At 39.6% G+C, this 26,702-nt stretch overlaps 1 protein-coding gene across 3 annotated transcripts; it reads right to left on the bottom strand.

The window, feature by feature from the left end:
* Positions 1-141: 141 nt before the first annotated feature.
* mtmr7b (myotubularin related protein 7b) lies at positions 142-20,708 on the bottom strand. Of its 3 annotated transcripts, none has more exons than XM_040145701.1 (14): positions 20,419-20,693; positions 19,357-19,482; positions 17,437-17,599; positions 17,084-17,241; positions 16,312-16,440; positions 16,083-16,217; positions 15,826-15,958; positions 15,453-15,562; positions 14,819-14,944; positions 14,261-14,310; positions 10,448-10,648; positions 5,804-5,938; positions 5,286-5,412; positions 143-4,253 (listed from the first exon to the last, which is right to left on the bottom strand). In XM_040145701.1, exons 1-14 carry the CDS (start codon positions 20,440-20,442, stop codon positions 3,900-3,902), a joined length of 1,971 nt encoding a protein of 656 aa, XP_040001635.1. In that variant the 5' UTR covers positions 20,443-20,693; the 3' UTR covers positions 143-3,899. The 3 variants fall into 3 exon arrangements, with proteins under 3 accessions (XP_040001636.1, XP_040001635.1, XP_040001637.1); XM_040145703.1 differs by having other exon boundaries at positions 4,110-4,253; positions 5,237-5,412; positions 20,419-20,708; XM_040145702.1 differs by lacking the exon at positions 10,448-10,648 and having other exon boundaries at positions 142-4,253.
* Positions 20,709-26,702: the final 5,994 nt, after the last annotated feature.

The raw sequence follows: 26,702 nt of genomic DNA, 5'->3' as shown, positions 1-26,702 counted from the left end.
TGTTTGACACTGCGATGGACCATGAACACAACAGGATTTTAAGCGTTCCAGTAAAGCCCTGTGGCCCCTGTTAATATTGAAAGCAGCTTTTCAAAATGTTTTTCATCTACTGTATAGCTGATGTGTTAAAGGACACTTCAGGCCCAGTATGTTGCAGTTCTTTCCCTTTAACAATGCATTTAATGATAGATCTTTTACATCAATGAATACAGAACACACACATGTACCTACACACAGTGAAATGTACAAGAGACAGCTCCTCAGTGTTGTCACACACAGCATCACGGTGACATTTCTCATCGTGCACCGGTCAAACCACATTTATATCGTTATATTGGATCTGCATGTCAGCACAACTGCCAGAGCCAATGAAAACTCAGTTTTTTCCCAACTTACTCCACAGCTTTGCGTATAGAAAGTTTTTAAAATGTACCAACAGTGGAAAGAGTATTCCTCTTTCCACTTTCTCTTTTTTCTTGAATTGGTTGTATGAATGTCCAGTGTATACAGCATTTCTAAGGCAATGTTTTTAAAATCCATGGTTACAAATTGGACTACATAATATCTGTGCTAAAGTAATTGGTCAACTTCTTTCTTCAGTCCCACAGGTGCCCGCCACTGCTCAGCAGTGAACACATCAGCTGTCATTAGCTGTAAGACACACTACTCAGTATGTGTTTGAAATGCACACATCAGCCACGACATAAAAAAAAAAACACCTCCCTAATATTGTGTAGGTCCCCATTGCCCTCCCAAAACAGCTCTGACCCATCACATGCCCTGTAAGATGCAAGGTGGGGCCTCCAAGGATTGGAATTGTTTTTTCAACACATCCCATGCTGAAAGAGGCTGTGAAGGGCTGCACTTGGTCTGCAACGTTACAGTAGGTGGTACATGTCGAGGTAACATGCACATTAATGCCAGGATCCAAGGTTTCCCAGCACGACATTGCCCAGAGAATCACAGTGCCTCCACTGGCTTGCCTTCCCATAGTGCATCGTGGTGTCATCTCTTCCAAATGTAAATGATGCGCACGCACCATCCACATGATCTAAATGAAAACGTGATTCATCAGACCAGGCCACCTTCCATTGCTCAGTGGTCCAGTGCTGATGCTCACATGCCCATTGTAGGCACTTTTAGGTCAGAGTCAGCATGGGCACTCTGACCGGTCTGCGGCTACACAGCCCCTACACAGCAAGCTGTGATGCACAGTGTGCTCTGACAGCTTTCTATCATAGCCAGCATTAAGGTTTTCAGCAGCTTGTGCTACAGTAACTCTTCTGTGAGCCTGTCTTTGCTCCCCACATGCATCAAAGAGCCTTGGGCAGCCATGACCCTGTCAACGGTTCACCGGTTGCCCTTCCTTGGACCACTTTTGAAAAAAAAAAAAGAAAAGAAATGGGCAAGCATAAGGATCTGACTGACTTTGACAAGAGTCAAATTGTCATGGCTAGACGACTGGGTTAGAGCATCTCTAAAATGACAGGTCTCGTGGGGTGTTCCCGGTATGCATACCAAGAACACCCCACAAGACTTGTCGTGCAACCATCACAATTTGACCCTTGTCAAAGTCAGTCAGATCCTTACGCTTCCCCATTTTTCCTGCTTCCAACACGTTAACTTCAACAATTGACTGTTCACTTGCTGCCTAATATATCTCACCCTTGCCAAACTAACAAGATAATGTTGTTCACTTCACCTGTCAGTGTTTTTAATCTTGCGGCTGATCGGTGTATAATCAGTGCTTTCTGTACCACATATCCACCAACACTGAAGGATTACATGGAGCCAGTCATGTTCATCTCGGGTCACAGTAGGTTTTCATTGTCAGCATTAAATACAGTAACATGGCAATGTGCTCTAGTAGGTCAGCGCTTAGATACCATACAGCCAAAAACTGTATATGCTCATTAAAATATGGAATGCACTTACAGAGATCCCTCTGGACAGTGTAGACACCATGAAACAAAGTGAGGTGTTTTAATTGCTTTGGGCATTTTCCCAGTGTTCTGCTTGTTGGTAATTCATCAGTGGGAATCTAAAAAGCTACGGATAACTTGAAAGGACACGAGCTATAAATTCTAAAGTTCTTAAAGTACATAGCAGTCAACCATAGTCTATATAATAAAATTTGAAACACCAGTTATCTGACAAGCTTCATTGGATTTCATGATTTATACCATATCATCTGAAGGATTCAGTTGGTTAAATATTTTTACATCACTGAGGATATCAGGTCCTTGTAGAATGTTGTATAGTACACTGAAACCAAAAAGAATATAACAAATTGCTTTAACATAATATATTGCACACATGAAAGACAAAAGAAAATACTGTAGTCCAGCCTTTGTTATAAGCATTAATGTTTTTGTTCATATTTTGATCTGGTTAATTCCTATCCCTGGTAATGACTGATCATTCAGACAGGTTCAAGAAACAATTTTAAATTTATCTGACCTCGATTCAGACTTTAAATCTGTGACATATTTCCTTCCTGTTATACTTTTCCTTTATCTCCATCATAGCTGGGAGAACAGCTTTGTATTTTCAAAAAGTACCTTTGGGGAATCCACTTTTTTAAATTTTATACTGCTTATCATTCTAATTTGAACTAAATTAGTATATTTTATTCTACCTCTCAAAACCTAGATATCAACCCTTAGTGGCAGATTTTGTGTTTTGTGAAGTGATACGTTTTAGAGAAGTTCAAGATAAGTTACAAGGGAAGAAGTTTCCAGTGTGAAGACTACATAATAACATTTTACATTTTCCACTGCAGCATCTCTGTAGCTTGATTTCTGTTCTTCTATTCAGCAATAAACCTTCAAATGGCTGGATGGAGGGCTGATCCAGGGTTAGGCTAATGACCATACACATCTAAAAGCCTTACACCCTCTGGAAACATTAATCTGCTTTCCACCACATAAATAATAACATAATTTTCCAGAGAAATAATATTTATGTTGCTCTAATACGCCTTCTAATTCTATTACTATTGAGTTATAGTGCTGAACTAGTGGCCCCTCACACCTAACTTGGTCCAGACTTTGAAATAGACACACTATGTTGCGAAATAGTGTTACTGACCAGAGGTCAGTTTTTCAGTGAAACCGGTGTGCTGCGTTGTGTCTAAAGTAAAAATATTTGCTGGTCCTACAAAGAAACACTTTGGAGGAAAAACTACTATTACTAGTATCATAACGCATATTGTCTTACACTGAAGAAGAAGGAAGACTGGATGTAAATAAATCATTCAATAAAACTTCCATCATGTTGCAAATTATTTTTAGATTGGGTTGAAGAGGAGACGTGAATGACATGATTACTATGGATAAAAGTAAAGCTTTGTCCAGTGAGATTGTTTGTTCTACTCTGAAAATATAAGTGATTCATCAGTGTGAACCCAGTGTGTCGTACATTATTTCAGGCTAGTTTCATATGACAATAATGCATCCCTTAAACAAAATACAAAGTACAAATGTCGGTAATTGAGCCGACCTAAAAACTATGTCCACATATAAAAAGCAGCCTATCTGGCTTTGTGCAACAAAAAAATAAATTTAAAAAATGTCACATTAAAACACAGGAATGGTGTCTTTCTGTGCTTTTGTCAAAAAGACAAACTGATAAACAGCCATTGAGGTTTCTCCCTAAGTCACCGTGACTCCTTTTAGATCAAGAAGGAATGGGACAAACTACAACTGTCTACTAGAAAACAAAGGATAAAATCCAACTGCCTTTCAGTCAGTCAGTAACCATCTTTAACTAATAACAGCCTTCCTTCACTCCCCTCCAGGTGTTTAAATAAATATTTTTAGGAATCGACTGTAAGTCTTTCCCCTTCCAGCTAGGTGCCAGGGCTCCCTTTTTCCAGTCAGCTAGTAGTACAGGCATCCTCATTCCAAGTCCAGGTCCTTGCCATAGTCCCCACCACTAGATGAGCGGCTGCTGAGGTCGGCCACACCCGACTCCAGGTCGCTGCAGGTGGAGAGGTCATCGGGGTCGTGACTCTTGAGTTGTGCTTGTGGCCCTATCGGCAGGGTGAGAGCCGGTTCCTTGGTCTGAGCCTTTTGATTGGCTGGTTCAGAGGAGACTGCATGACCATTGTCCTGTGCAGGGCTGGTGATTGGGCCTGTGTAAGTGGTGGGCGGGTCCGGCCCACGGTGTCTCTGCCGCAGGTGGCTAGTCCTCCTCCTCGGAACCTCAATCTTCTCCCACATGATAGGTTTCCCTGTGAGGGCTACTATCCTCTGCAGAAATGACAAAAAAAGACAAACACTTCCGTTACTTAGCTGAGAGGTCTGCCATTCATTTATCAGCAATGTTAACAAATGCTTCTCTCACTGTGTATATTGAGTGGGTTAGGGTGTGAGAAATGTGGATGGCTGAATGTCAGTTGGACACCATTGATTTAAGACAGCCAATCTTGTTAGATTGATCTGCCATTTACTTTTTGAGTTAAATCTAATTCCCCTTCAAACTTGAAAAAGGATGTTAGGCTTTGGTTTCAAATTCTACAATGGGGAGCAACAAAAATTACACACATTTATTTAGTCTTCAATTTTGGAAAAACCTAGTGTAAAGGAGCTGAAACAAGTGTTCCCCTCCAGACAAGTTTTAAGACATAAAAAGATGGTTATAAAAATATCCTGACTGAAATAATAATTAATGTCTAATATAGTTTTTCCACAAAAAAGTTTAATTACCTTGGTAAAAAATCATTAAAGTTATATCTACTCCTTCTCCCTCATTGAAAAATCCAGAATCTATGAATATGCAACTATTGCTCACTTCAAAAGTTGAAATGTGGTGTTTCAAGTTTCCAAATCAAATTTGTCTATGATGTCATGAACCATGCTCATACTTATTCGCCTAAACTCAGATTTAAGGTGAGCACAGAGAAACGTCCCTCCCTCAGCAGATAAGGTGCCACAGTCCTGCCAGGTTCTCTGTTTTTAGTACTAACTCTTTGTATTTTTTCGTGTGCTGAATGTATTTTTCAGTTTAAATTTTTGTCTGAATGTGGGCACAAATGAGACCAGGGAAATTAGAGTTTCAACTGGGCAAAGAGGGAAGAAGATAATTTCAGTTGGACACTGATAAGCCAACTGTTGTAAATCTGTCATGTAAACAGGGTCTCAGCAAGACAGTCTCAGATTCATTTTGGAGCGATGGATGTTGAATTGGGGTTATGTTGGTGTCAAAACAGGGGGTGTCTTTGTGTGTTGTATGCCTTGTCTGGAGCCCGGATGGTGGTGGTGGGCGGTTCCTCCTGGCGGTACCTCCTGGTGATTAGTCAGCTCCTCCTCCAGCTGCTGGGACTCCTCTCTCACGGCAGACAGGAAGTCAGCAGGTGACTGGCAAGGAGGCACTGATTTCTCCACGTGGTTATAGAGACCTTTCCACATTCTGGAGACAACATAAAGAGACAAATAAAGCGATTATAATACAATCATTTTGTACTTTTTTTCTTTGAAATTTTTTATGTAGATTATGCCTGACTGGACATGCAAGTAGGGACCCTTTCTACAGTATCAGAAAAATAAACTTTTAAACTTTTGTAGACCATTTAATTTTTTTGGAGTAATGAGTAACTGTCTTCCAAACATAAAATATACATTTATGCAATATATTGTATTACTAAATTTTAGAAAGGCAGTGAATACATAGAGCAACCATATTTGATTTGTCTTTTCAACAATAAAATACCATTACTTATTTATCATACACTTCTGAGGCAAAAATAACATTACCTCTCTGTGGCAGAATATAATAGCAAGTGTTTGTTGCAGTGACTCACTTGAAGCAGTAGGGGGTGGTGTTTGGTCTGAGGACACCCTGACTCTGGCTCAGCTCTGCCTTGTAAAGGGGATTGATGTACTCAGCTCTGTCCTTCCACAGGTGAGGCCACAAAGAGTGACTCCGCTCATTAAGCCTGCATTCAAACAACACACACACAATCAAATCAACCAATAATGCAGTCAACAAATGTATGATGCTGCACTAAATCCTTTGCAGTCAATGACTGCCTGATGTCTGGAACCAATGGACATCACCTCGGCTGAGTTTCCTCCCTTCAGATGCTTTGCAAGGCCTTTACTGCTGCTTTTGGGTCTTTATGCCCCCCGTTTTGTCTTCAGTAAGTTAAATGCATGCTCAGTTGAGCGAAGTCAGGTGATTGACTTGGCCATTGAAGAATAGTCAATTTTTTTGCCTCGAGAAGCTCTCAGGTTGCTTTTGCAGTATGTTTTGGGTCATTATCCATCTGTACTGTGAGGCACCATTCTATCGGTTTGGCAGCATTTGGCTGAATCTGAGCAGATAGTATAACCCTTTACACTTGAGAATTCATCCTGTTACTTCTATCAGCAGTCACATCATCAATAAACAGCAGTGACCAAGTTCCATTGGCAGCCATACATGACCATGCCATAACACTGCCTCAATCATGTTTGACAGATGATGTGGTATGCTTTGGATCATGTGCAGTTCCTTCCCTTCTCTAAACTCTTCTCTTCCCATCATTCTGTTACAAGTCAATCTTGGTTTCATCTGTCCAAAGAATCTAGTTCCAGAACTGGGCAAGCGTTTTTTAGATGTTTTTTGGCAGCCTAATCTGGCCTTTGTATTCTTGAGTGTTACCAGTGGTTTGCACTTGGTTGTAAACACTCTATTTACATTCATGAAGGTGTCTTGATTGTAGACTTTGACATTGATATGCCTACCTCCTCAAATGTTCTTGACCTGGCTAGATGTTGTGAAGGGTTTTTCTTCACCTTTCAAGGAAAGAATTCCACGATCATCCACTTTGGTTGTGACTCCGTAGTTTTCTCTGGACCCCTGCCAAATCTGACCAGCGATGGCATGTATAGTCGCATGTCATCATTCAACCGCTGGCTATTGAAGTGGTGTCCAACAAACGACGTGGGCTTTGTAGATAACAAGCGGGCTTTTTGGGGAAGACCTGGTCTGATCAGGAGAGACGCCATACATCCCAATTTGGATGGAACAATTGTCATATCTAGAAATCTGACTGAGTTTATTAGTAGACCAAAACCATGACAACCCAGAGTTGAGACCAGGAGGCAGAGTTGCATTCTTACATGCATCTCTGTGCTTCCATTACAGCAGTCACCAACCCAAAACCCCATAGAGACTGTGTCTGCCCCCTGACCACCTAAATTAATTAACTCAAAAATAAACAGAAGAGGAGCTGTACACAGAAACCTAATAAAAATTTAAGGAACTGATTCCATCGGCGCTTAATTCACTGCCATGTTTCAACATAACTGAGGACTCCTATGCTAACTTTAGTCCCTCCAAAATTGATCATCTTGTTGATAGTGCTGCAGGCTCAATGAGAATGACACTCGAATCTATTACCCCTTTAAAAAGGAAGATAATAAAACAAAGGGGGTTAGTTCCATGGTTTAACTCCCAAACCCGCATAATAAAGGAAACAACGCAAAAACAGAGGAACCTCAGAAACAGCTGTAAAACCTGATATATACTTAGGGGTCTCTTAGACCCCATCCCAACTAGGCTGCTTAAGGAAGTTTTACCCTTAGTTAGCACCTCTTTACTAGATATAATCAATATGTCTTTATTAACAGGCTATTTACCGCAGTCCTTTAAAATAGCTGTAACTAAACCTCTTCTTAAAAAGCCTACTCATGATCCAGATGTTTAAACCAACTACAGACCCATATCTAATCTTCCCTTTCTCTCTAAGATCCTTGAGGAAGCTGTCGCCAACCAGTTGTGTGACCTTTTATATGATAACACGAGGGCTGAGTGCATCATCGCACAGAGACAGCACTTGGGAAACTTAAAAATGATCTTCTAATTGAATCGTACAAAGGACTTGTCTCTGTACTTGCCTTGTTAGGTCCTAGTGCTGCATTTGATACCACTGACCATCATATCCTATTACAGAGACTGGAACATTTAATTGGAATTAAAATAATCGCTCTAAGCTGGTTTAAGTTATATTTATCAGATCGATTTCAGTTTTTACACCTTAACAATAAATCTTCCATATACTCAAAAGTTAGTCACAGAGTTCCCGAAGGTTCTGTGCTTCGACCAGTTCTATTCACCTTATAAATGCTTCCTTTAGACAATATTATTAGGAAACACTCCATAAACTTCCATTGTTATGCAGATGATGATACAGATGATACAATTGTACTTGTCAATGAATCCCAATGAATCCAATCAGTTAGCTAAACTTCAAGCAGGCCTTAAGGACATAAAGACCTGGATGATCAGCAACTTTCTGCTGTGAAACTCAGACACAACTTAAGTTATTGTACTTGGCCCCCAACGCCTCAGAAACACATTATCTTATGATATAGTTACTCCAGATAGCATTGCCCTGGCCTCCAGCACCACAGTTAGGAATCTCGGAGTTCTCTTTGATCAGACTTCAAGGATTGCCTTTTTTCACCTATATAACACTGCAAAATTCAGGCACATGCTGTCTCAAAAAGATGCAGAAAAAGTAGTCCATGCTTTCGTTACTTCTAGACTGGATTATTGCAACTCCTTATTATCACGCTTTCCCAGCAAATCTATAAATACTCTCATACTGCAGCGCGAGTACTGACAGGAACTAGGAAAAGAGATCATGTTTCTCCTGTGTTAGCTTCTCTGCATTGGCTCCCTTTAAAATCCAGAATAGACCTACAGAGCCCTTAATGGTCAGGTACCATCATATCTTAAAGAGCTCATAGTACCCTATTAACCCACTAGCACACTGTGCTCCCAGAACGCAGGCTTGCTTGTGGTTCCTAGAGTCTCCAAAAGTAGAATGTGAGGCAGATTCTTCAGTTATAAAGGCTCCTCTACTGTGGAACCAACTTCAGGTTTGGGTCTGGGAACCAGACACCCTCTCCACATTTAAGAGTAGGCTTAAAACCTTCCTTTTTTGATAAAGCTTATAGTTAAGGCTGGCTCTGGCTTTGCTTGAACCATCCCCTTGTTATGCTACTATAGGCCTTGCCAGGGGACTTCCCATGATGCACCGAGCTTCTCTCTCCTCCTCTTCCTATCCATCTGTACACATTCATATCGCATCAATGCTCGTTACTTACTTGACATCTTCGCTCTCCAGTAGTTCTTTGCTTTCTCTTCCCTCTTCTCCTGTCACTTTCTGCAGATATTTCTGCCCCTGGGGCTGCAGAGTCTGGATCTGTGACTGCAAACCATCTACTGACCCCATGATTCTGCTCAACACTCACTGCTTCAATTATTATGATTGTCATTACTATTAATATATTTAGTTTTATTAGTATTATTATTATAATTATTATAATAATTATTAGTCTCATTATTGGTATACATCTTTATGTTGTGCCTGTACTGTGCTATGTTCTCCCCCCACTGCTCTCTCTGTCTCTCTCTCTTGCGCTCTTCTCCCTCTCTCTTTCTCTCTCAACCCAGCCGGTTGAGGCAAATGGTTGCCCACCATGAGCCAGGTTCTGTTCAAGATTTCTACCTGTTAAAAGGGAGTTTTTCCTTGGTGTTGTTCCCAAGTGCCTGCTCATGGTGGAATGTAAGGTGTCTATAAATATAACTATAAAGAGTACTGTCTAGACCTGCTCTATATGAAAAGTGCCCTGAGATAACCTCTGTTATGATTCGGCGCTTTATAAATAAAATTTAATTGAACTGAATTGTCTTCCTCTGTTGATTTCGCCACTCCTAAAGCTTCTGCTATCTGTCTGTTAAGTTTGTTTTGTTTTTTTCAGCCTAATGATGGCCTCCTTCTTTTCGAAACAACCCCCCCCTGGTACCGCGTATTGAGAGTTCCAACAAACATTTACCGAATGCAAATTCAACAGTTGGAATCAACTCCGGATCTTTTATCTGCTTAATTTGTCATGAAATAACAAGGGAACAGGCCACACTTGGTCATGAAACTGATGTCAGTCAACTGCCCAAGTACTTTTGAGCCTCTGAAAATGAGGGACTATGTATAGAAACGTATTTCATTCCTAAACAGTTAATGCATTATTTTTGTTAAACCCCTAGATTATAGCTGAAAGTCTACACTTTAATCACATCTTGATGGCTTTGTTTTGTGTCACTGTCTAAATACTTATGAACCTAACTGTTCATACACACACACACATATATATATATTGAAAAGGGAAAATTATGTTCATTAACTTTCAGGCAATGTATTTTACAAACTAGTTAGCAACTTATCATGAAGACACTAAGCTAAACAATGTGCTGAAATTCTCTATAAAGTTCTGTAAAGCCAAGTGGAATTGCAAATTTGGGTGATAATTTTCTGTTGGTTCATCCCTACATGAACTCCTTTCACACTGTCACTGTCACACTGTCAAACTGTCATTTGATACATTGTTATTGTAAAGTATTTGTTATAGCTGTTTTAACAAGTTTCTTTAGTCTTTAGTTTCTATGCCAGTCCTACCTCATATCCCTGCGTTCCCTCTGGCAGTTACCCAGGAAGGTCCCATACTGACAGGAGTAGATCTGTGTGTGTACGGTAATGAGGAAGCGCTCGTTGAACTCAAAGGCACATGGGAACTGTTCTGACAGCTGCCACACACACTCCAGAAACTGATCAATCACAGGGGACACCTCTTTAGGATCTCCATCCAGGTGGGCGTACCTGCAGTGACATAGCTCTCTCTTTACTGTCCATTCCAATACACACTCTTCAAAAAATCCAGTATGTTGACTTGTTAAAAAAATACACTTGCAAAAAACATACAAATGACTTGTCTCTTTGAAGAAATCCAGGGTTGGCTAAGAATTTAATGTATATTTATATTAAAAGTAAAGTGACTGCATTAATATAAAACTTTTCTACCTTAACAGACAAAGCGCTTTACACTTCGACGCGTCCAAAGGAGGAGCGTAATATAATTTATTAATTTGTAATTAAATCTTTAATTTTGTTATTATTTGTAATTTTATATTTGAGATTTATATTACAAAAACAGATATAAAATATATAGAGATAGATACGCATTGTTTATAATCTTACTTCAAAAATTATTATACATGCCTTGGCTTCAGAAAGTATTCAGACCACTTCATCTTTTGCATACTTTACTGTGTTGTATATTTAATTCTAAATTGATTTAAAAAAAACAGTTTTGCCCATCTACTCAATAACACATAATGTAATAACTGAAATGTCTTATTTTCAAATGTTCAGATCCTTTATTCACTACTTTGTAAGAAGCCTCTTTGGCAGGAATTACAGCTTTAATCCATTCTCTCTGGCAGATTCACTCAAGGTCCTTCAGATTAGATGGGAAGTGTCTGTGACCTGACATCTTCAGGTCTCCAAAGATGTTTCATGGGGTTTAAGCCTGGGCTTTGGCTGGGCTACTCCAGCATTGTCTTGGCAGTATGCTTCAGGTCATTGTTGTGCTGAACTATCGCCCCAGTCTCAGGTCACATGCACTCAGGTTTCCTTCAAGGATCTCTGTTTTTGGCTGTGTTCATCCTCATCTCAATTCTGATCAATCTTCCTGTCCCTGACACTCAGAAACACCCCATAGCATGATGCTGCTACCACCATACTTCACTGTACGGATGATGATGATGCCCACTTACTCAGTGTGGCTGGACGGCCAACTGTAGGAAGAGTCCTGTTGGTTCCAAACTTCTTCCATTTCACAATTATTGACGCCACTGTGCTCCTGGGAACACTCAAAGCTTTAGAAATGGTTTTATACCCTTGCCCTGATCAATACATCACCACAATTGTATCTCGGAGGTCTACAGAGATTGGCAAATGTCCAATTAATTCAATTTGCCACTGGTGGACTCATCTTAAGGATGCTTAAAGCAAAGAGGATGCACCTGATCACAGTTTGGGGTGCCACAGCAAAGGGTCTGAATACTTTGAAATGAGAGATTTCAGTTTTTTGACTTTTAATAATTTAGCAATTTCTAAAAATGTGTATTCACTCTGTCATTGTAGGTTATTGAGTGTAGACTGATGGGCAAAATGGGATTTTTTTCCATTTAAAATCAAATATACAACACAATAAAGTGTTGTGCTAAAAGTGAAGGGATCTGAATACTTTCTGAAGCCACTGTAACTTTCCTGCAATTTATTAAAGACCAACTGAAGTCAAAGAACACAAACAATAATACATGGTGACTTAAGAATTGTTTCTGTTAGATTAAATACTGTTGAACTATTGGATAAAAAGATCATTTTTTATGTGAAGATGAACGTCTGACTTTTGATGGTTTTCAGTTGTTTGATAAGCATTATTTTATTTTAAAGGGCTTGACTATAAATAGGCAGGAAAGGCTACTTGATTATAAGAGGAAATTGCATGAATAAAGAACAGGTCCTCGAAAATGATGGGAAAATGATGAATTAAGTTTTTTTAATACTGTAAATTCCCAAATAGTGGGCTTTATTTACCTCAGTGGCAGAGAGAACCAAACCTTTATTTGGGACTTATTTGTAGTATATTACAGTCATTCCTTAATCTTAATTTTACCTGTTTCCCAGTTAATACTAATTCAAGACTTCCTCCATTATTACCTGTTGTCTTGATAAAGCACTAATTCCATCAGTACAACAGATTCATGTCATGCTTACCACTCTGCTGCTCTCAGTTTCTCTCCTCTAAGAGAAATACAGTTTCCATTCACCAATTAATGCCAGTCCACGGCTATATTATAAGACCCTTCAGCTCTCTTAATACATCCATGTTCCAGTCTTTGTACTTTTCAGTTTTTCCCATTCGATGTTAACATACTGTGAATGCAACTCAAAACTTCCAGCAGGTTTTTCACAGTAACAGTCCTCCAGCTTGCCCGTTGTAGGCTTTTAATGTGAAAACTGATGGCTAAAAATGGAAATGTGGAAAAACTGGAATTAAATGGTCTATGAAATTGGTTGTATTTCTGTTCTTTCTGCTGTAGAAGGCTACACATAATTTCACCCTCAAATGTGTTTTACTACCCAGCCTTTATTAGCGACTGGTCTTTACAGTATATGTTTATCCTGGCCATGTCCTGTTATTTGAGACTTGGTCATTATTTGAATACCGGCTGTTGTATGAGAACTTACGGTATTCATTTATTAAACTTCCCTCCCTATATTTTGTATATTGTTCTTTTTTTATAAGTAATTTTTTTAATGTTTTTTTTTACATTTGGGATATGTGACTTATAGAGTACAGTATGTTGTAAACCATTCAGCCGCATTAGTAAAACCAGTTACCGGTTTTAATGTTGTGGCTGATCAGTGTGTATTGTGTATGTTATCAATACAGTTTTCAATGATGAAAATATTTACAAGCTGCAGTCCTGAGTTTACTAATTTTTATGGCTCAGAAATTAACCATAGGCAGGAAAAAAAAATGCTTTTATAGTTGCTGTTCAAACGAGTGTAACTCGACTTGGATCAGTAAATGGCCAGTTATTTTTGAAAATCATCTTTGGCCGGCAATGCAGAGGCTGACTTTATAATCTTTCTCAGTTTATTCTCTATACAGCTGTTTCTCACCGTATGTGTCATGATAACTGAAAGTGACCTCTACATCGATAACATTTATGAACTATGTTTCTATTGAAACTGTACTTTTAAGAAGTTAAGTAAGAGGAACACTCTCACTTATGGAAAAAACATTTGAAGAGATTTTTGTACTGACCCAGATATGTTGACCTAGTATTTAAAATTCATTTAAACCTGTTTTTCTGCTTGCTTCTCTGTGTCCTCTATGCTTCTGTCATTCTCTGTCTGTCACACTCTCTTACACAATCTGTTACAGTTTTTCTTTTAGTTTCCACCTATGAACTAATCACGCCACTACTTCTGCCTTCCTCTTTTTCTGCCATAATTCTTTTCTTTCTGCTTTTCCCAGCATAATTTATACAGAACCTAATCTAACCCATGAGGACATCCAATTTTTGTTCATCAAATGCCTGAAACTTATTTTAATGTAGTATAACAGGAAAAGTGTCATTTTAAATGGTTTTACCCGTTTGAAAAAAGAGACAGTTAAAACTGCTAACTAGCGTCTTAACAGTTTTTCTATAAATACAAACTGCAGATTGGGAACAACTGTGCACATCAGCCTCCTAGTGCTACTTTTACAGGTAAATCTGCCATCAAAAAAAGCAAAATTGCATTCAAAATATGTAACTGCAAGGTTGAAAGACTGGTTGAAGAATAGGTTGGCCCTGTCTTACAAAACAGACTAAATTATTGTAATGATGTTGCTCCGCAGACCCAGTTACCGACCTGTGGGAGAACTTGTGTCCAAAGGAAACCCAGTCTCTCTCTATCAATACCTGTAAGAGAGGACACAAAAAGGAGTAAATATGAATAATAAGGCCAGGACAAAGAGGGAAGGGAGGAGAAATAGTAGAGAGGAAAAGGAGGATCAAGAGATAAGAACCAAGATTGTCATGGTGTGTCTTAGAATAACGAATTGACTACATTGTATGTGTGTGTAAAACTTCTATCTTTGCGTTATATACCTTACGGAGTGAGGAAATTTTGGGAAAGTGAGGACATTTTGGCTGGTCCTCACTTTCTGGCACACCATCATAGGGCTGTTTGAGGGTTAAGACTTTCAGGGTTCAGGTTAAAATCTCGTTTAGGTTAGGGTTAGGGTAAGGGTTGGGGTTAGGCGTGCAGTTGTGATGGTTGAGGTTAGGGTAAGGAGCTAGGGAATGCATTATGTCAATGAGTGCCCTCAAAAAGAAAGAAGTACAAATGTGTGTGTGTGTGTGTGTGTGTGTGTGTGTGTGTGTGTGTGTGTGTGTGTGTGTGTGTGTGTGTGTGTGTGTTTGTTACCATGAGTCCTTTGATGGTTCTGTAGTAGGGGTCCAGCAGTATGCTGGCTACAGAACAGGCCTGGGCTGTCCTGTCCCAGCCATCTGAACAGTGGACCAACACACTGACACCTTCATCAGCCACAGCCTGGAGAGGGAGAGAGACCAGTTAAATCACAGCAGTATCCCAACCAGGCGTTCAGAACAAAAACAGCCCTGTGGTAAAAAAAAAAATGCAAGCATACTGGGGCATGGGGGCAGGTACCAGTAACATGGTAAAATTGATTCCAGGAAGTTCAACTTTAGTAATAGATCCAAGAGTCTTAAGGTTAATCAAACCTTGAAAAAACTGCACAGAAAGTTATCACAGAGGCAAACATTTTATCTTCCGTTGCATCAATTGCAAGCTAATCAGTAGAAATACAGCGTTCACTTCAAAAAATAATATTGACATGAGGCATTAAGTTATCAAATGTTTACCTCAGAAGGCTGAAAAGATCTTCATTCTATCTTTTTTGCGCTTACACCTTCCTTAAAACTGGGTTTTATGAGTCTTTACTCATTATATTATTATAACCCAATCAGACAGTTTCAATATTTAAAATGTTTGTGGCTGCTAGGGGTTTGTGTGTGTTTTTGTCTGACTGTGTACACACCCTGGCTATGAAGACTCCGGCATCCAGTATGGCTTTAATGTGTTTGAGCCAACCAGAGTTCTCCAGACCCCACAGGAAGTCAGTCATGGACGGAGATCGCATTTCACCCACTGCATGGAAGAAAGAGAGAGAGAGGAGGTTTACAAAAACACATACACACACACAGACACACACACAAGAAAATAGGAAAACATACAATCAGAAGAAGTCTATGTATTTACTGATAGCAGCTCTATGTGATAACTCGAATATTTCCTTCTCTTTGCTCAGCTATTTCCCTATCTCCATCTCACACTGCAACTTTATATAATTTGCTCAACACACACCCATACACACACACACACACACACATATACATACACACGCTTCTTACCATCAATTATTTTCTGCTGGCTGCTCCTCATCACATGAATGTTTTCAATGCCAATGAACTGCAGCTTGATGTTGGTGTAGTGGTCCTCGTTCTCGTAGCCTTTACCTGCTGCTCGATTTGCCATAGCGTTCAACTGGACACGCACAGAGAGTACTGTCTATGTGAATATTATTGCTCTTTTTATATATGTATTATTCACTGTGGCTATGCTTCGGTGTGTCTGTGCTTGAGTGAATAAGTGTATGGGTGTGTGTTACCTTGGGCCTGGTATCCACCACATAGATGTAGTCACTACCAGGGTTGGACTTCATCACAGCCTGAAGCATCATTTCATCCTCCTGACAGCGTCCACTAAAGCCTGACAATGGTTGACTACACCGGCACACTGCTGCCTATAGGCCAATAAAACATCACTTTTGTCATCATCATCGTCATTATTATAATCATAACCATCTATCTGTGTGTGTGTTTGTGTGTCACACTGACCAATGTGTCCTGGTGGAAGTAGGACAGAGCAGGAAATCGTCCCCGGCTCCTGAACCTTGAGCTGCCCACGATGATGGCGGGTGTGGCTGACTTTGGAACAAACAGCTCTGAGGGGTACGTATCACACACCTGGGGAAAAACACATATTCTAACATCAAGGACACCTAAGGTAGATTCAAATTATTTTACAGATGATGACACTTTTAATCTTGAACTATGTTCCTGTCCACCCTGTATGTGAGGAGATCAGGGTAATGCTGAAGACTAAAGGATAAGGCTGGGATTATTCTATGTTTTTTAAATTTTTATCATCAACAAATTAAAAAAAAAAATGACTGCCTATCTCTAATCGAGTATTTGGTTAAGTTTAAATACTTAAGTATGTAAAACTGGACAGGCTGCTATTTGCTCCACACGTTAGAGGAGGTAGCCTCCTGGTGCACAGCCAGTGAGGCTGAAGGGAGTCTTGCGCTATCCTATCTATGACCTTTTAATGTCTTAGTTGAAGGGTATATTCACTGCACCTAGCAAAAGAAATACCGCAGGTAGACAATTACAGACCCTAGAGTATATTAGTTATGGCTTTAGTAGAGGTAGAGCTTCACATCAGCTACACTGTTTATACAAGAAGTAGCTTTCATCTTTAATATCAACCTCTGCATAAACTTGCGCCTTATTTCTTAAGAAATAACTCAATCTCCTCAGCTGACTGGCTGTCCTATTCCTCTTAAAAATAATTTTATAATTACACACATGTCCCAATTAGACTGACCCTGTATTCACTGTTGGCTGCTGTAGTAACCCACAGGTTATTAGGAACTCCCATCCTCTTGTAGTCGGCCACAAGGTCTAAGAAGTTCCATGACTCTTCTCTCTCCTCTTTGTTCACATTGGGATTGAAGGACAGGCAGTACAGCTCACTGTACTTCTCTGAGAGAGGAGAGGAGAGGAGAGGAGAGAAGAGGAGAGGAGAATCCTTTTAAATCAGTATTTTATGGGCATAAGATACTTTAAAAGCAAAGCACCTGCTCATGACACAATGCAAGACAAGTGTTTGTACGTATGAAATCACTCATTTATACAACACACATTTAACCACTTACGCATATAAATACACATACACACCTGGTCGAGACAACCTGACCAATGAGGCATGAACATCCAAACAGTCTCTCTCCTGAGCCATGAGGATCTGGAATACATGGAAGTCCTTACAACGCAGGATCAGCTGACTTCCTGCAGGGGTGGTGGGCGGCCTCTCCACACTGTTCACCATGCTGTGCAACACCTGAAACACACACACACAGACACACACATTTTTCCTATTATTCAAAGAGAACATGTTTGACCTATCCTCAAGAGGTGCATGCTAACAAAATACATAAGAATACACACAATGCTCTATTCTTTCTATCAGGTCGTTATGTGAATAACTAATAACTGTAAGTATGTAAGTCAGTAATATAAATCATTACTATAAGAAAAACAAACAAACCTAGCATTACATCCAACATATACCACATTATTGTGTAATCTGTCTTGTGATCTAAAATATTCAGGAAGAAATGTCAACATCAGTTTATGGGGAAGCTCCTGGGATTTTCCCACAGGAAGAGGAAGAAGAAGACAAAGAAGAAGTAGAAGGCTGCTTTGACAGCGTTTTTTTTTTTTTTTTACACAAGATAATTAAATCTGTTTTCTTTGTTCCTGCAAATCCAGTACACACAGTTGTTGCCTCTTGGGTGAAATCTGACACCCCCGGATGCCTTTACTATCTATGGGGCAGACTCCTCCTCCACCTCCTGCAGAAGATCTGAAAGAGGGAAGGGTGGCAACTTTCCCTCCTGTGTCTGGAAACTCAGCGCTCACACAGTGCTAACGGTGATTTCACTCTATTTGATTCAAAACCATAGTGAAGCTCAAAATGGCCAACTTCCCAGTGCCCTGTCATCATGGCAATTCTACACTAAATAATACTGAAGATGAGGCTCTATAGACTGACATATTGTAATTGCAAGGCCAAAGGCTACTACTGAGGCCAGTGTGTGTCACTGTGATAATGTTATTGCAACTGCTTTAACTTTGATGTGCTTCTCCTATTTCTACTGGATATACTTACTTTACTTTAGTTACTTAGTAGTTATACTATACTTTTTAGAGTGATGGTCTCATGTTGAAAACAATCTACCTAAGTAATAAACAAAACATTTCCTGAATTTGAATCTGAACATCTTAAGCAAGTAACTTGAATGTAACGTTCTGAGCACTGCATTCTTTATCCAGCCTTTTTTCAATAGTCAAAGAATTAAAATATCAAATTATCTTCTCAAATCTCTAAGTGTCATTCAGCTGTCTTGCTTGAACAAAAAAACATTTTGATATTTCTGTAACTAATACGACGTATGATGAAACAAGCCTGAATGTCACTATCCAGGGGTTCTAACTGTCAAACAAATGCTTCCCTGCAGATCATATTTCTTTCATAACATGTCTTTATACTGCCATTCATGTTCAGTTGGTATAAATCTGCCTGCATGTCTGAGGGATGTTGTTCAAAGAAGTATCAACACTCCATTCATACTAACAAAGTTTGTCTACACTAAAACAATTTTTCCATTCAGTTGGTTTGGCACTATTTTCCTACACTCTCTACTTCACAGCCTCAGGGGAGTATGCTGTTGGCTGCACATTTAAAGAGTAAGGATGTATTTTTCTGTTCTTTATAGTAAAATTTGTCGCTTTATCTATAAATAGGCAGATAATCTGTTTCTTGGTGATTGTATGAATGGAAAAATATTCTAAAGCAGGTTATTGAGATATACTGTATATGAACAGTCTATCTACAATAAGACTTTAGCTGGGAAAGGGGGGAAGTAAGGAAGAATATAAGGATTCACTTTAGATGAAGCTATCTGATATCTCGATCAGGCAATGACATAATGATGGATAAAACGAAATACAGTGTTCATATTATCATGGACATGAACCCAGATGTTAAAGGTAGTTCTCATGGGTCACAGGTGCATTGCCCAGCTTCCAGCTCACCCACGTCTCCTTGCGTGACTCAGGGTTGTTCTCTACAAAGATGGTGTGCGTGGCAGAAAGGTAGAGAGTCCCAATGCTGGCCTTTCTCTGGCCTGACAACCGGTCAAGGAGACGCACATTTTCCACCTAACAGAGACAAACACATACACACGCAAAATATCAGAGATGGAAAAATACACAAATTATACCAAGACATGCACATAAATCAAAACAGCTCAAAGAATCCCCTGCCATGACTCAATTATCAAATTAAAGTGTGTCTAAAAATCAAGTTAATTTTACAACTAATGGGTTTGTATGGAATGTCGGGTTGTATGCAACAACAAACATATACCTATCAAGTGTTGAAATGTAGGAACTGTTACTGTAATGCGTGCATCATTATAGATATATCCTATTATAATGACAGTCAGACCATGGTGATGTGGTAATAAGGAGGACGGGGCCATGAAGCCTGTTTGCCTTTTGCCAGGCTTACCAGCACAATGCGACATCATGATTGAGAAGATGTGTAATGGCGGATTATCTCGAGTATATTCGATATTTCTAAATTATAAAAACAAATATCGAACGTATATGACAGCAGAAGCAAATTAACTTACAGCCACATGCGCCAGGTGTTTAGGACTACGTCAATGATTCCGTTATCGGACAGAAAATGTTAGCCCCAGAGAGATTTTATGTTTACTGAAAATACGTTAGGTAAGTATTTGCTAAGCATATAAATAAACTGACACAAGATGTTTGAAGCATGTGGCGCCATAAAATGTCTTGCTAATATGATGTCCCATTTCAGAGTGATCAAAGGACGTCTTCCTGCAGGTCGTCTTAAAAAAGACAGACGTCAGTTTCGGGATGCCTCACAAATACTGATCAGCACTGAGCTGCGTATCGGAAACAGAGAGAGATGAGCTGGAGATATGGATAGAAACCGCAGGGGAAGAACAACCAAGCGTGTCATTGAAGAAAATGGTAAACAAATGAGCACACCAGCGGCGAAGAAACAAAGACAGGCGAAAGACAGAGCCAGGTCATTGGTGCTGAAATGTCAAGTGTCGGTACCTTGGGCGTCCGGATGTGCTCCATCACTGACAACCAAAATGGTGGAGATGGAAGAAGAGTAGTCCGATGTGTTTAGCGGTTTTCCCGTCAGCGGTTATATTCCCTGTTTCAGGTCATCAGACGAGCTGTATTCTCCGCTGCTGCTGTTCCTGCACTGCCCTGGCATGTTTTCCATGACTTCCTTCTGTATCCTACGCTTGTTCGGTTACACTGGACGAGAAGGTATACTCGTCACTAACGGTACCAGAGCTCCCTCTCTCTCTGTCTTCGATAGATAGTGACGCTCATAAAAGCTGCGTTACTGCTTACTACACTACTGTCATGTTAACGATAATAAAACGCCCAGCCTCCGGTTATACCTTTCAAATTAAGACCAAGTATTTTAATAACAGGAGGAAAAAGTCTTAACCATATCGTTAACAGAATTGGTATTCCCATCCACTCCATGTTGTATTAGTGTGCATGTGTGAAACTTGTGCTTTATTTTGAAAATCATGACTGAGTGTTCACTGACACTCGTGACAAGCGAGTGCTCGTGCGCGGCAAGGGTTACCCGCAACTGCGCGTGCGCAAATTCCACCCTCTCTCGCCTGCCTTTGACTGCACAAGAGAGAAAAAAAAATCTTGCTTTTATATTTGTAACTTAAACATAATAGCAAGACATATTCTTTATGTTTTTTCTTCTATTTGTATCTTGTACTTTTTATTATCCATGGCTCCCCCCTGCCCCTTTGCTCTTCAGACCTTCACTGATCCATCCATGGATAAGTAGTTTTATCAGTAAATTGATTTTTCATTTTCATTTTAATTTTCTACTGTATATCGCAACTCAAAATAAAGTAACCTTTATGCTGTTGTGTCAGTTGTGTCTTATCTTGTGCTTTTGTCATCTTAGTACTCACTTGGAGTTATACTGTTTTATACATTTTTACTTACCTTTTATTGGCAACAAGGCACTTTATCAGTGTGCTTCAAAATCAACTTTAGTAATATTGTTAAGCTGTCTACTTGGAGAGGCTTAGTAATAGGCTACAGTACAGTGATTGCAGAAAGTACTGAGACCCCCTCACTTTTTGAACATTTTATTGTGTTGTAGATTTAATTTTAAATGGATAATTGCCATTTGGACTGAAAATCTAGACTCAATAACCCACAATGACAAACTAAAAAACAGGTTTTTAGAAACTTTTGCAATTTTTAAAAAAATCAACAACTGAAATCTTTCATTTACAAATGTATTAAGACCCTTAATTCAGTACTTATTAGAAGTCTTCTTTAGCAAGTCTCTGTAAGATTTGCACACATGGATTTAAGCAGTTTATTCCATTCTTCCTGGCATATCTTCTCAAGCTCTATCAGACTTGTTGGGCAGTGTCTGTAAACTGCCATCCTCAGGTCTCCATGGATGTTCTATGGGGTTTAAGTCTGGGCTTTGGCTGGGTCACTCAAGGACAGTCAGACTTGTCTTGAAGGCACTCCAGCATTGTCTTGGCTGTATGCTTCGGGTTACTGTTGTGCTGAAAGGTGAACCATTGCCCCAGTTTCAGGTCTCACTCTGGAACAGGTTTTCTTCAAGAACCTCGCTTTATTTATCCTTTTTCATCCTCCCCTCAATTCTGCCCAGTCTCCCCTTCCCTGTCAATGAGAAACACCCCCATAGCATGATGCTGCGACCACCATGCTTCACCATAGGGACGGTAAAAGCTAGGTCAGTGATTCCCATCCGGGGCTTTGCATAGCCCAGAGGGGGTGCATGGAAGATTGTGAAGTAGCTGAGGTATTTTGAAAAAAACAGAGATTATGATTACGATTAAAAAAATGCGTTCGACTTGCCTATAATTATGTCTAATTAAAGAAATACAACACACAAAACTTGTTTAAAGGGAAAATAATAGTTGGACAATAAATCAATGTGATTCTTACCTTAGTATAGGCTATATATTGTCACAATAACTTACCAGCCCAGGGCCAACTGAGGTAAGGTCTCAATCTGTTTCCTACCAACCTGAATCTGCTGTAACACCTTAAAACCCAATTGTCAGTTGTTGTCAATTGAGAGTGTAGTGCGCCAATAGAAGTTAGCACGCTTGCAAAAAAGTCAAAATGGATGGCTAAAGGTAATGGACAAGTGGTTAAATGTGATACAAATACAAACTTGACAGCACCAACTGAAAAAAAAAAAACACGAAACATTTCCAAGATAACTATGTCTTATATGGATTTACATGTGCCACTACAGATCAAGAGCCTGATTACCTTCGAGTGGGCTGGTCAGTTTGCAATGCAACTGGATGAATCAACGGATGCAAGTGGAGAGTCCTATTTGATTGCCTTTGTACTTTACAAAGAGTCTGACTTAAATGAGCATATTTTGCTTTACAAGAAACTTGAAAGCAAAACTACTGGCAAGGACATCTTTCAAGTGATTGACAGTTTTTTCAGGGACAAGGACAATGACTGGAAATCATGCAGTCACATATAGATGGGTGAAAAATAAAGGAAAAACCAACATAAACTGTCCTCATAAGATGTTGGGCCACCACAAGCCACCAGAACGGCTTCAGTGGGCTTTGGCATTGATTCTACAACTCTCTGGAACTCTGCTGGAGGGATGGAACACCATTCTTCCAAAAGATATTCCCTCATTTGGTGTTTTGATGATGGTGGTGGAGAGCACTGTCTAACAAATCGTCCCCAAATCTCCCACAGGTGTTCAACTGGGTTGAGATCTAGTGACAGCAAATGCCATAGCATATGATTCACATCATTTCCATACTCATCAAACCATTCAATGACCCCTTGTGGCCCTGGATGGGGGTATTGTCATCTGGTTTCTCCACTCATTTGTAAGGTTTTTCCTTTAATTTGTTACCCATCTGTATGTACTGATGGAACAGTAGTGATAATGGTACATGGCCTGCTTGGACGTGTGAAAAAGGTAAATGCCAACATCCAATAGACAAACTGCATTATTCACCACAAAGGTCTGGCTAGTTAGAAAGTCCAGAGTTAAATGTTGTTTTGAACCAATGTTATTAAATTAATAAACTTTATCCACTCCAGACCACTGAATTACAGACTAAATATAAGTAACAGTCAAGACACTAGATCACACCATGACCACCTACTGTTTCACACTGACATTAGGCAGCTGTCCGGAAGAAAAATCCTTGAGAGGCTGTTTGAAGTTAACATGTTTAAGTGTCTACTTTTTTTGAAGGAGCACCAAAACCCCCAGAGTACACTGTTTGGGGACCCTACAGGGAAAAGACACACACATACTGAACATGTACAACAAAGTGAATGGATCCATGAGGAAGGTTTGTGGCACAGGAGATGTGAAGAAGGAGATGCAAGTGATTTCACTCTCCTTAATGCCCCTCCACCATTTACACAGAGAGAGCTTCTGCGGTAAAAATCGTGAAAACACATCTGTGCAAACTACTTCAGTGACACAGAGTCCAAACTGGACTATGTGAGGAACCCTTTCTGATAGAAGAAAGATACCGACCCAATTCTGGTGTGATGTGGAAAAGGAATATCCTGGTGTGGGGAAATATGAACTCAACGAACTTTTACCCTTTGAATCTACCTAATTGTGTGAAGTGACTTTCTCAGCTTTGACCCAAATGAAAACCAAGCAGAGGAACGGACTTAATGTGGAGAACAGCTTTACAGCTGTGGCCAACCTGCCTCCAAAACTGTCAAAACTTTTGAAAGACAGGTAGGGTCATGTATCTCATTAGAGGGAAAGGTAATTTGTGAGTTCTTTTTTTCACTTGAGAATTAATTATTGTATCAATTATCACAATACTAAAAAGTGTTTAAAAAAAACACAGTTTGTACGGAGCCACTGAGCTCGGTGATGAGCAGTACCTGGTGTTCACCAGACATAGTGTTTCGAGTTCTACCCAAAAGGTTCATGTTTTGTCCCATCAGACATTAAAATATTTACCTTTAAATGCCATTTGGCAAACTCATATGCCTTTTTCTCAAAGTGGCTTCCATCTAACCATTCTACCATAAAGGCCTGATTGATGGAATGCTGCTGAGATGGACTTCCTTCTGGCAGGATCTCCGCACTTTGCCGAAGACTTCTGATTGACTTATGGGTTCTTGGTCACCTCCTTGACCAAGGCCTCTTTGCCTGGTTACTCAGTTTGGCCAGGTGGCCAACTCTAGGAAGAGTCCTGTTGGTTCCAGATTTCTTCCATTTCACAATTATTGAGGCCACTATGCTCCTGGGAACATTCAAAGCTTTAAGAATCGTTTTATACCCTTGCCCTAATCTATACACCACAATTTTATTGCAGAAGACTTCATGGCTTGGTTTTTGTGAATTGTGGGACCTTATATACACAGGTCTGTGCTTTTCTAAACTATGTCCAGTCAATTCAGTTTACCACAGGTGGACTCCAATCAAGTTCTAGATACATCTCAAGGATGATTAAAGCAAAGAGGATGTGGCTGACCACAGTTTGGAGTGCCTCAGCAAAGTAAAATAAAAATAAATTAGCAATTCCCAAAAATGTGTTTTCTCTTTGTCATTATGGATTATTAGTGTAGATTGGGCAAAAAAGGCAATTTTATCCACTTAAAAACAACACAATAAGTGTGCAAAAATTGAAGGGGGACTGAACACTTTCCTGGTCTTAAATGTGTGTGTGCTGGACAGCTATCAGGCAGAGCAACCAGAAGTCACATTGCAGTGTGACACACTCAAATGTGTACAAAGTTAAGGTGATTATGAAATTTTTGACGTCCCATGTCTAAACACGTGGCTGAAAAAAACAAGATGAAGGAAGGGAGACTGAATTTGACATATCAGACTGACAGAAATGTGAGTTCATGCAAACTCTCTCACTGGATTTTGAAATTTGATGGTTCTTGTTGTACATGTTTTTGTTTAACTACATCAAAAAGTATATTAACCCTTTTGGAATTACCTGGTTTTCTGCATTAATTGGTCAGAAAATGTGATCTGATCCTCATCTAAGTCAAACGTACTGACAAATGCAATGTGCTTGAGCTATAGTACACACTCATTAAACATTCACAGTGTTAGTGGAAAAAGTAAGTGAACTCTTGGATTTAATAACTGGTCAAACATCCTTTGGCATAAGTGAACTCAAACAAGTATTTTCTATAGCTATGGATCAGATCTTCAAAAAATTCAGGAGATATTTTGGGCCATACTTCCTTACAGAACGGCTTCAGCTCAGCCATATTCATAGAATGCCTGATGTGAATGGCTGTCTTGAGGTCACTCCACAGCATCTCTATTGGATTAAAGTCTGGACCCTGACTGGGCCACTGCAAAAGGTGCATTTTCTTTGTGTCAAGTCATTCTGTAGTAGATTTACTTCCATGCTTAGGGTCATTGTCCTTCTGTATCACACAACTTCTACTGAGCTTCAGCTGGTGGACAGCCACTTGGACATTATCCAGTAAGATACCTTGATAAATTTCATCAATTATATTACCTTGATAAATATATCAATTATATTTCTGTGTTACTGATTTAAATTATTTACTTTCTGAACTGTAACATGACTAGTTTGCACTAAACTGAACACTTACAATCTATGTTAAATTGTAAAATGATTAGTGACACTGTTCCATTATACCATGGTTACACTGTTAAATGATAGTGCCATACCATTTCAATATCAAACTGAGAGAGTGGCTATGTTTTACAATGTTAGTGTCAGACTGTTACAGTATAACACATCAGTCATATTGCTCCAAGAGTAAGCTTTTTAAATGTACCTTTTATACACTGATTTATTGAAGTCAGGACTGATTACTGTAATACACAGAATCTCCACTTGTCAGTCTCCATTTAGCCACTAGAGGGCAGTGTTAGAAATGAAAACTTACTCTTTAGGCATGTGAGGCCAGGTGATCCGTCCTGTATGGTACGTGCAGAACACCTTGGAGGTTTAGCATCTATTTCAGAATCAGACTCAGAAAAACCTTATTGATTCCCGCAGGGCATGAGATCTTAGGAGAGGATTGCAACCAGTCTAAAATTAGCGTCAGCCATGGGATTTAGTGACGTATTGCTTATATATGCTAAAAACAAATGTATCACCACGAAATGTCCAAGAAAACTTGAATTTTTACATAATGTCAGGTCAGTTAACAAAATGTTCTTCCTCCGCCTACCAATACAGTCCTTGTACGTGTGATTAAGATGGGGGTGGGATGATAACTTTGTTTTCTTAACTGTTTAACCTCAGGTGTGTGTGTGAGAGAGAGAGAGAGAGAGAGAGACACTCAGC

This window comes from Xiphias gladius, chromosome 15 (assembly GCF_016859285.1).
Source record: "Xiphias gladius isolate SHS-SW01 ecotype Sanya breed wild chromosome 15, ASM1685928v1, whole genome shotgun sequence".
Classification (NCBI taxonomy): Eukaryota; Metazoa; Chordata; class Actinopteri; order Istiophoriformes; family Xiphiidae; genus Xiphias; species Xiphias gladius.
This window is presented reverse-complemented; position numbering and strand designations above follow the sequence as displayed.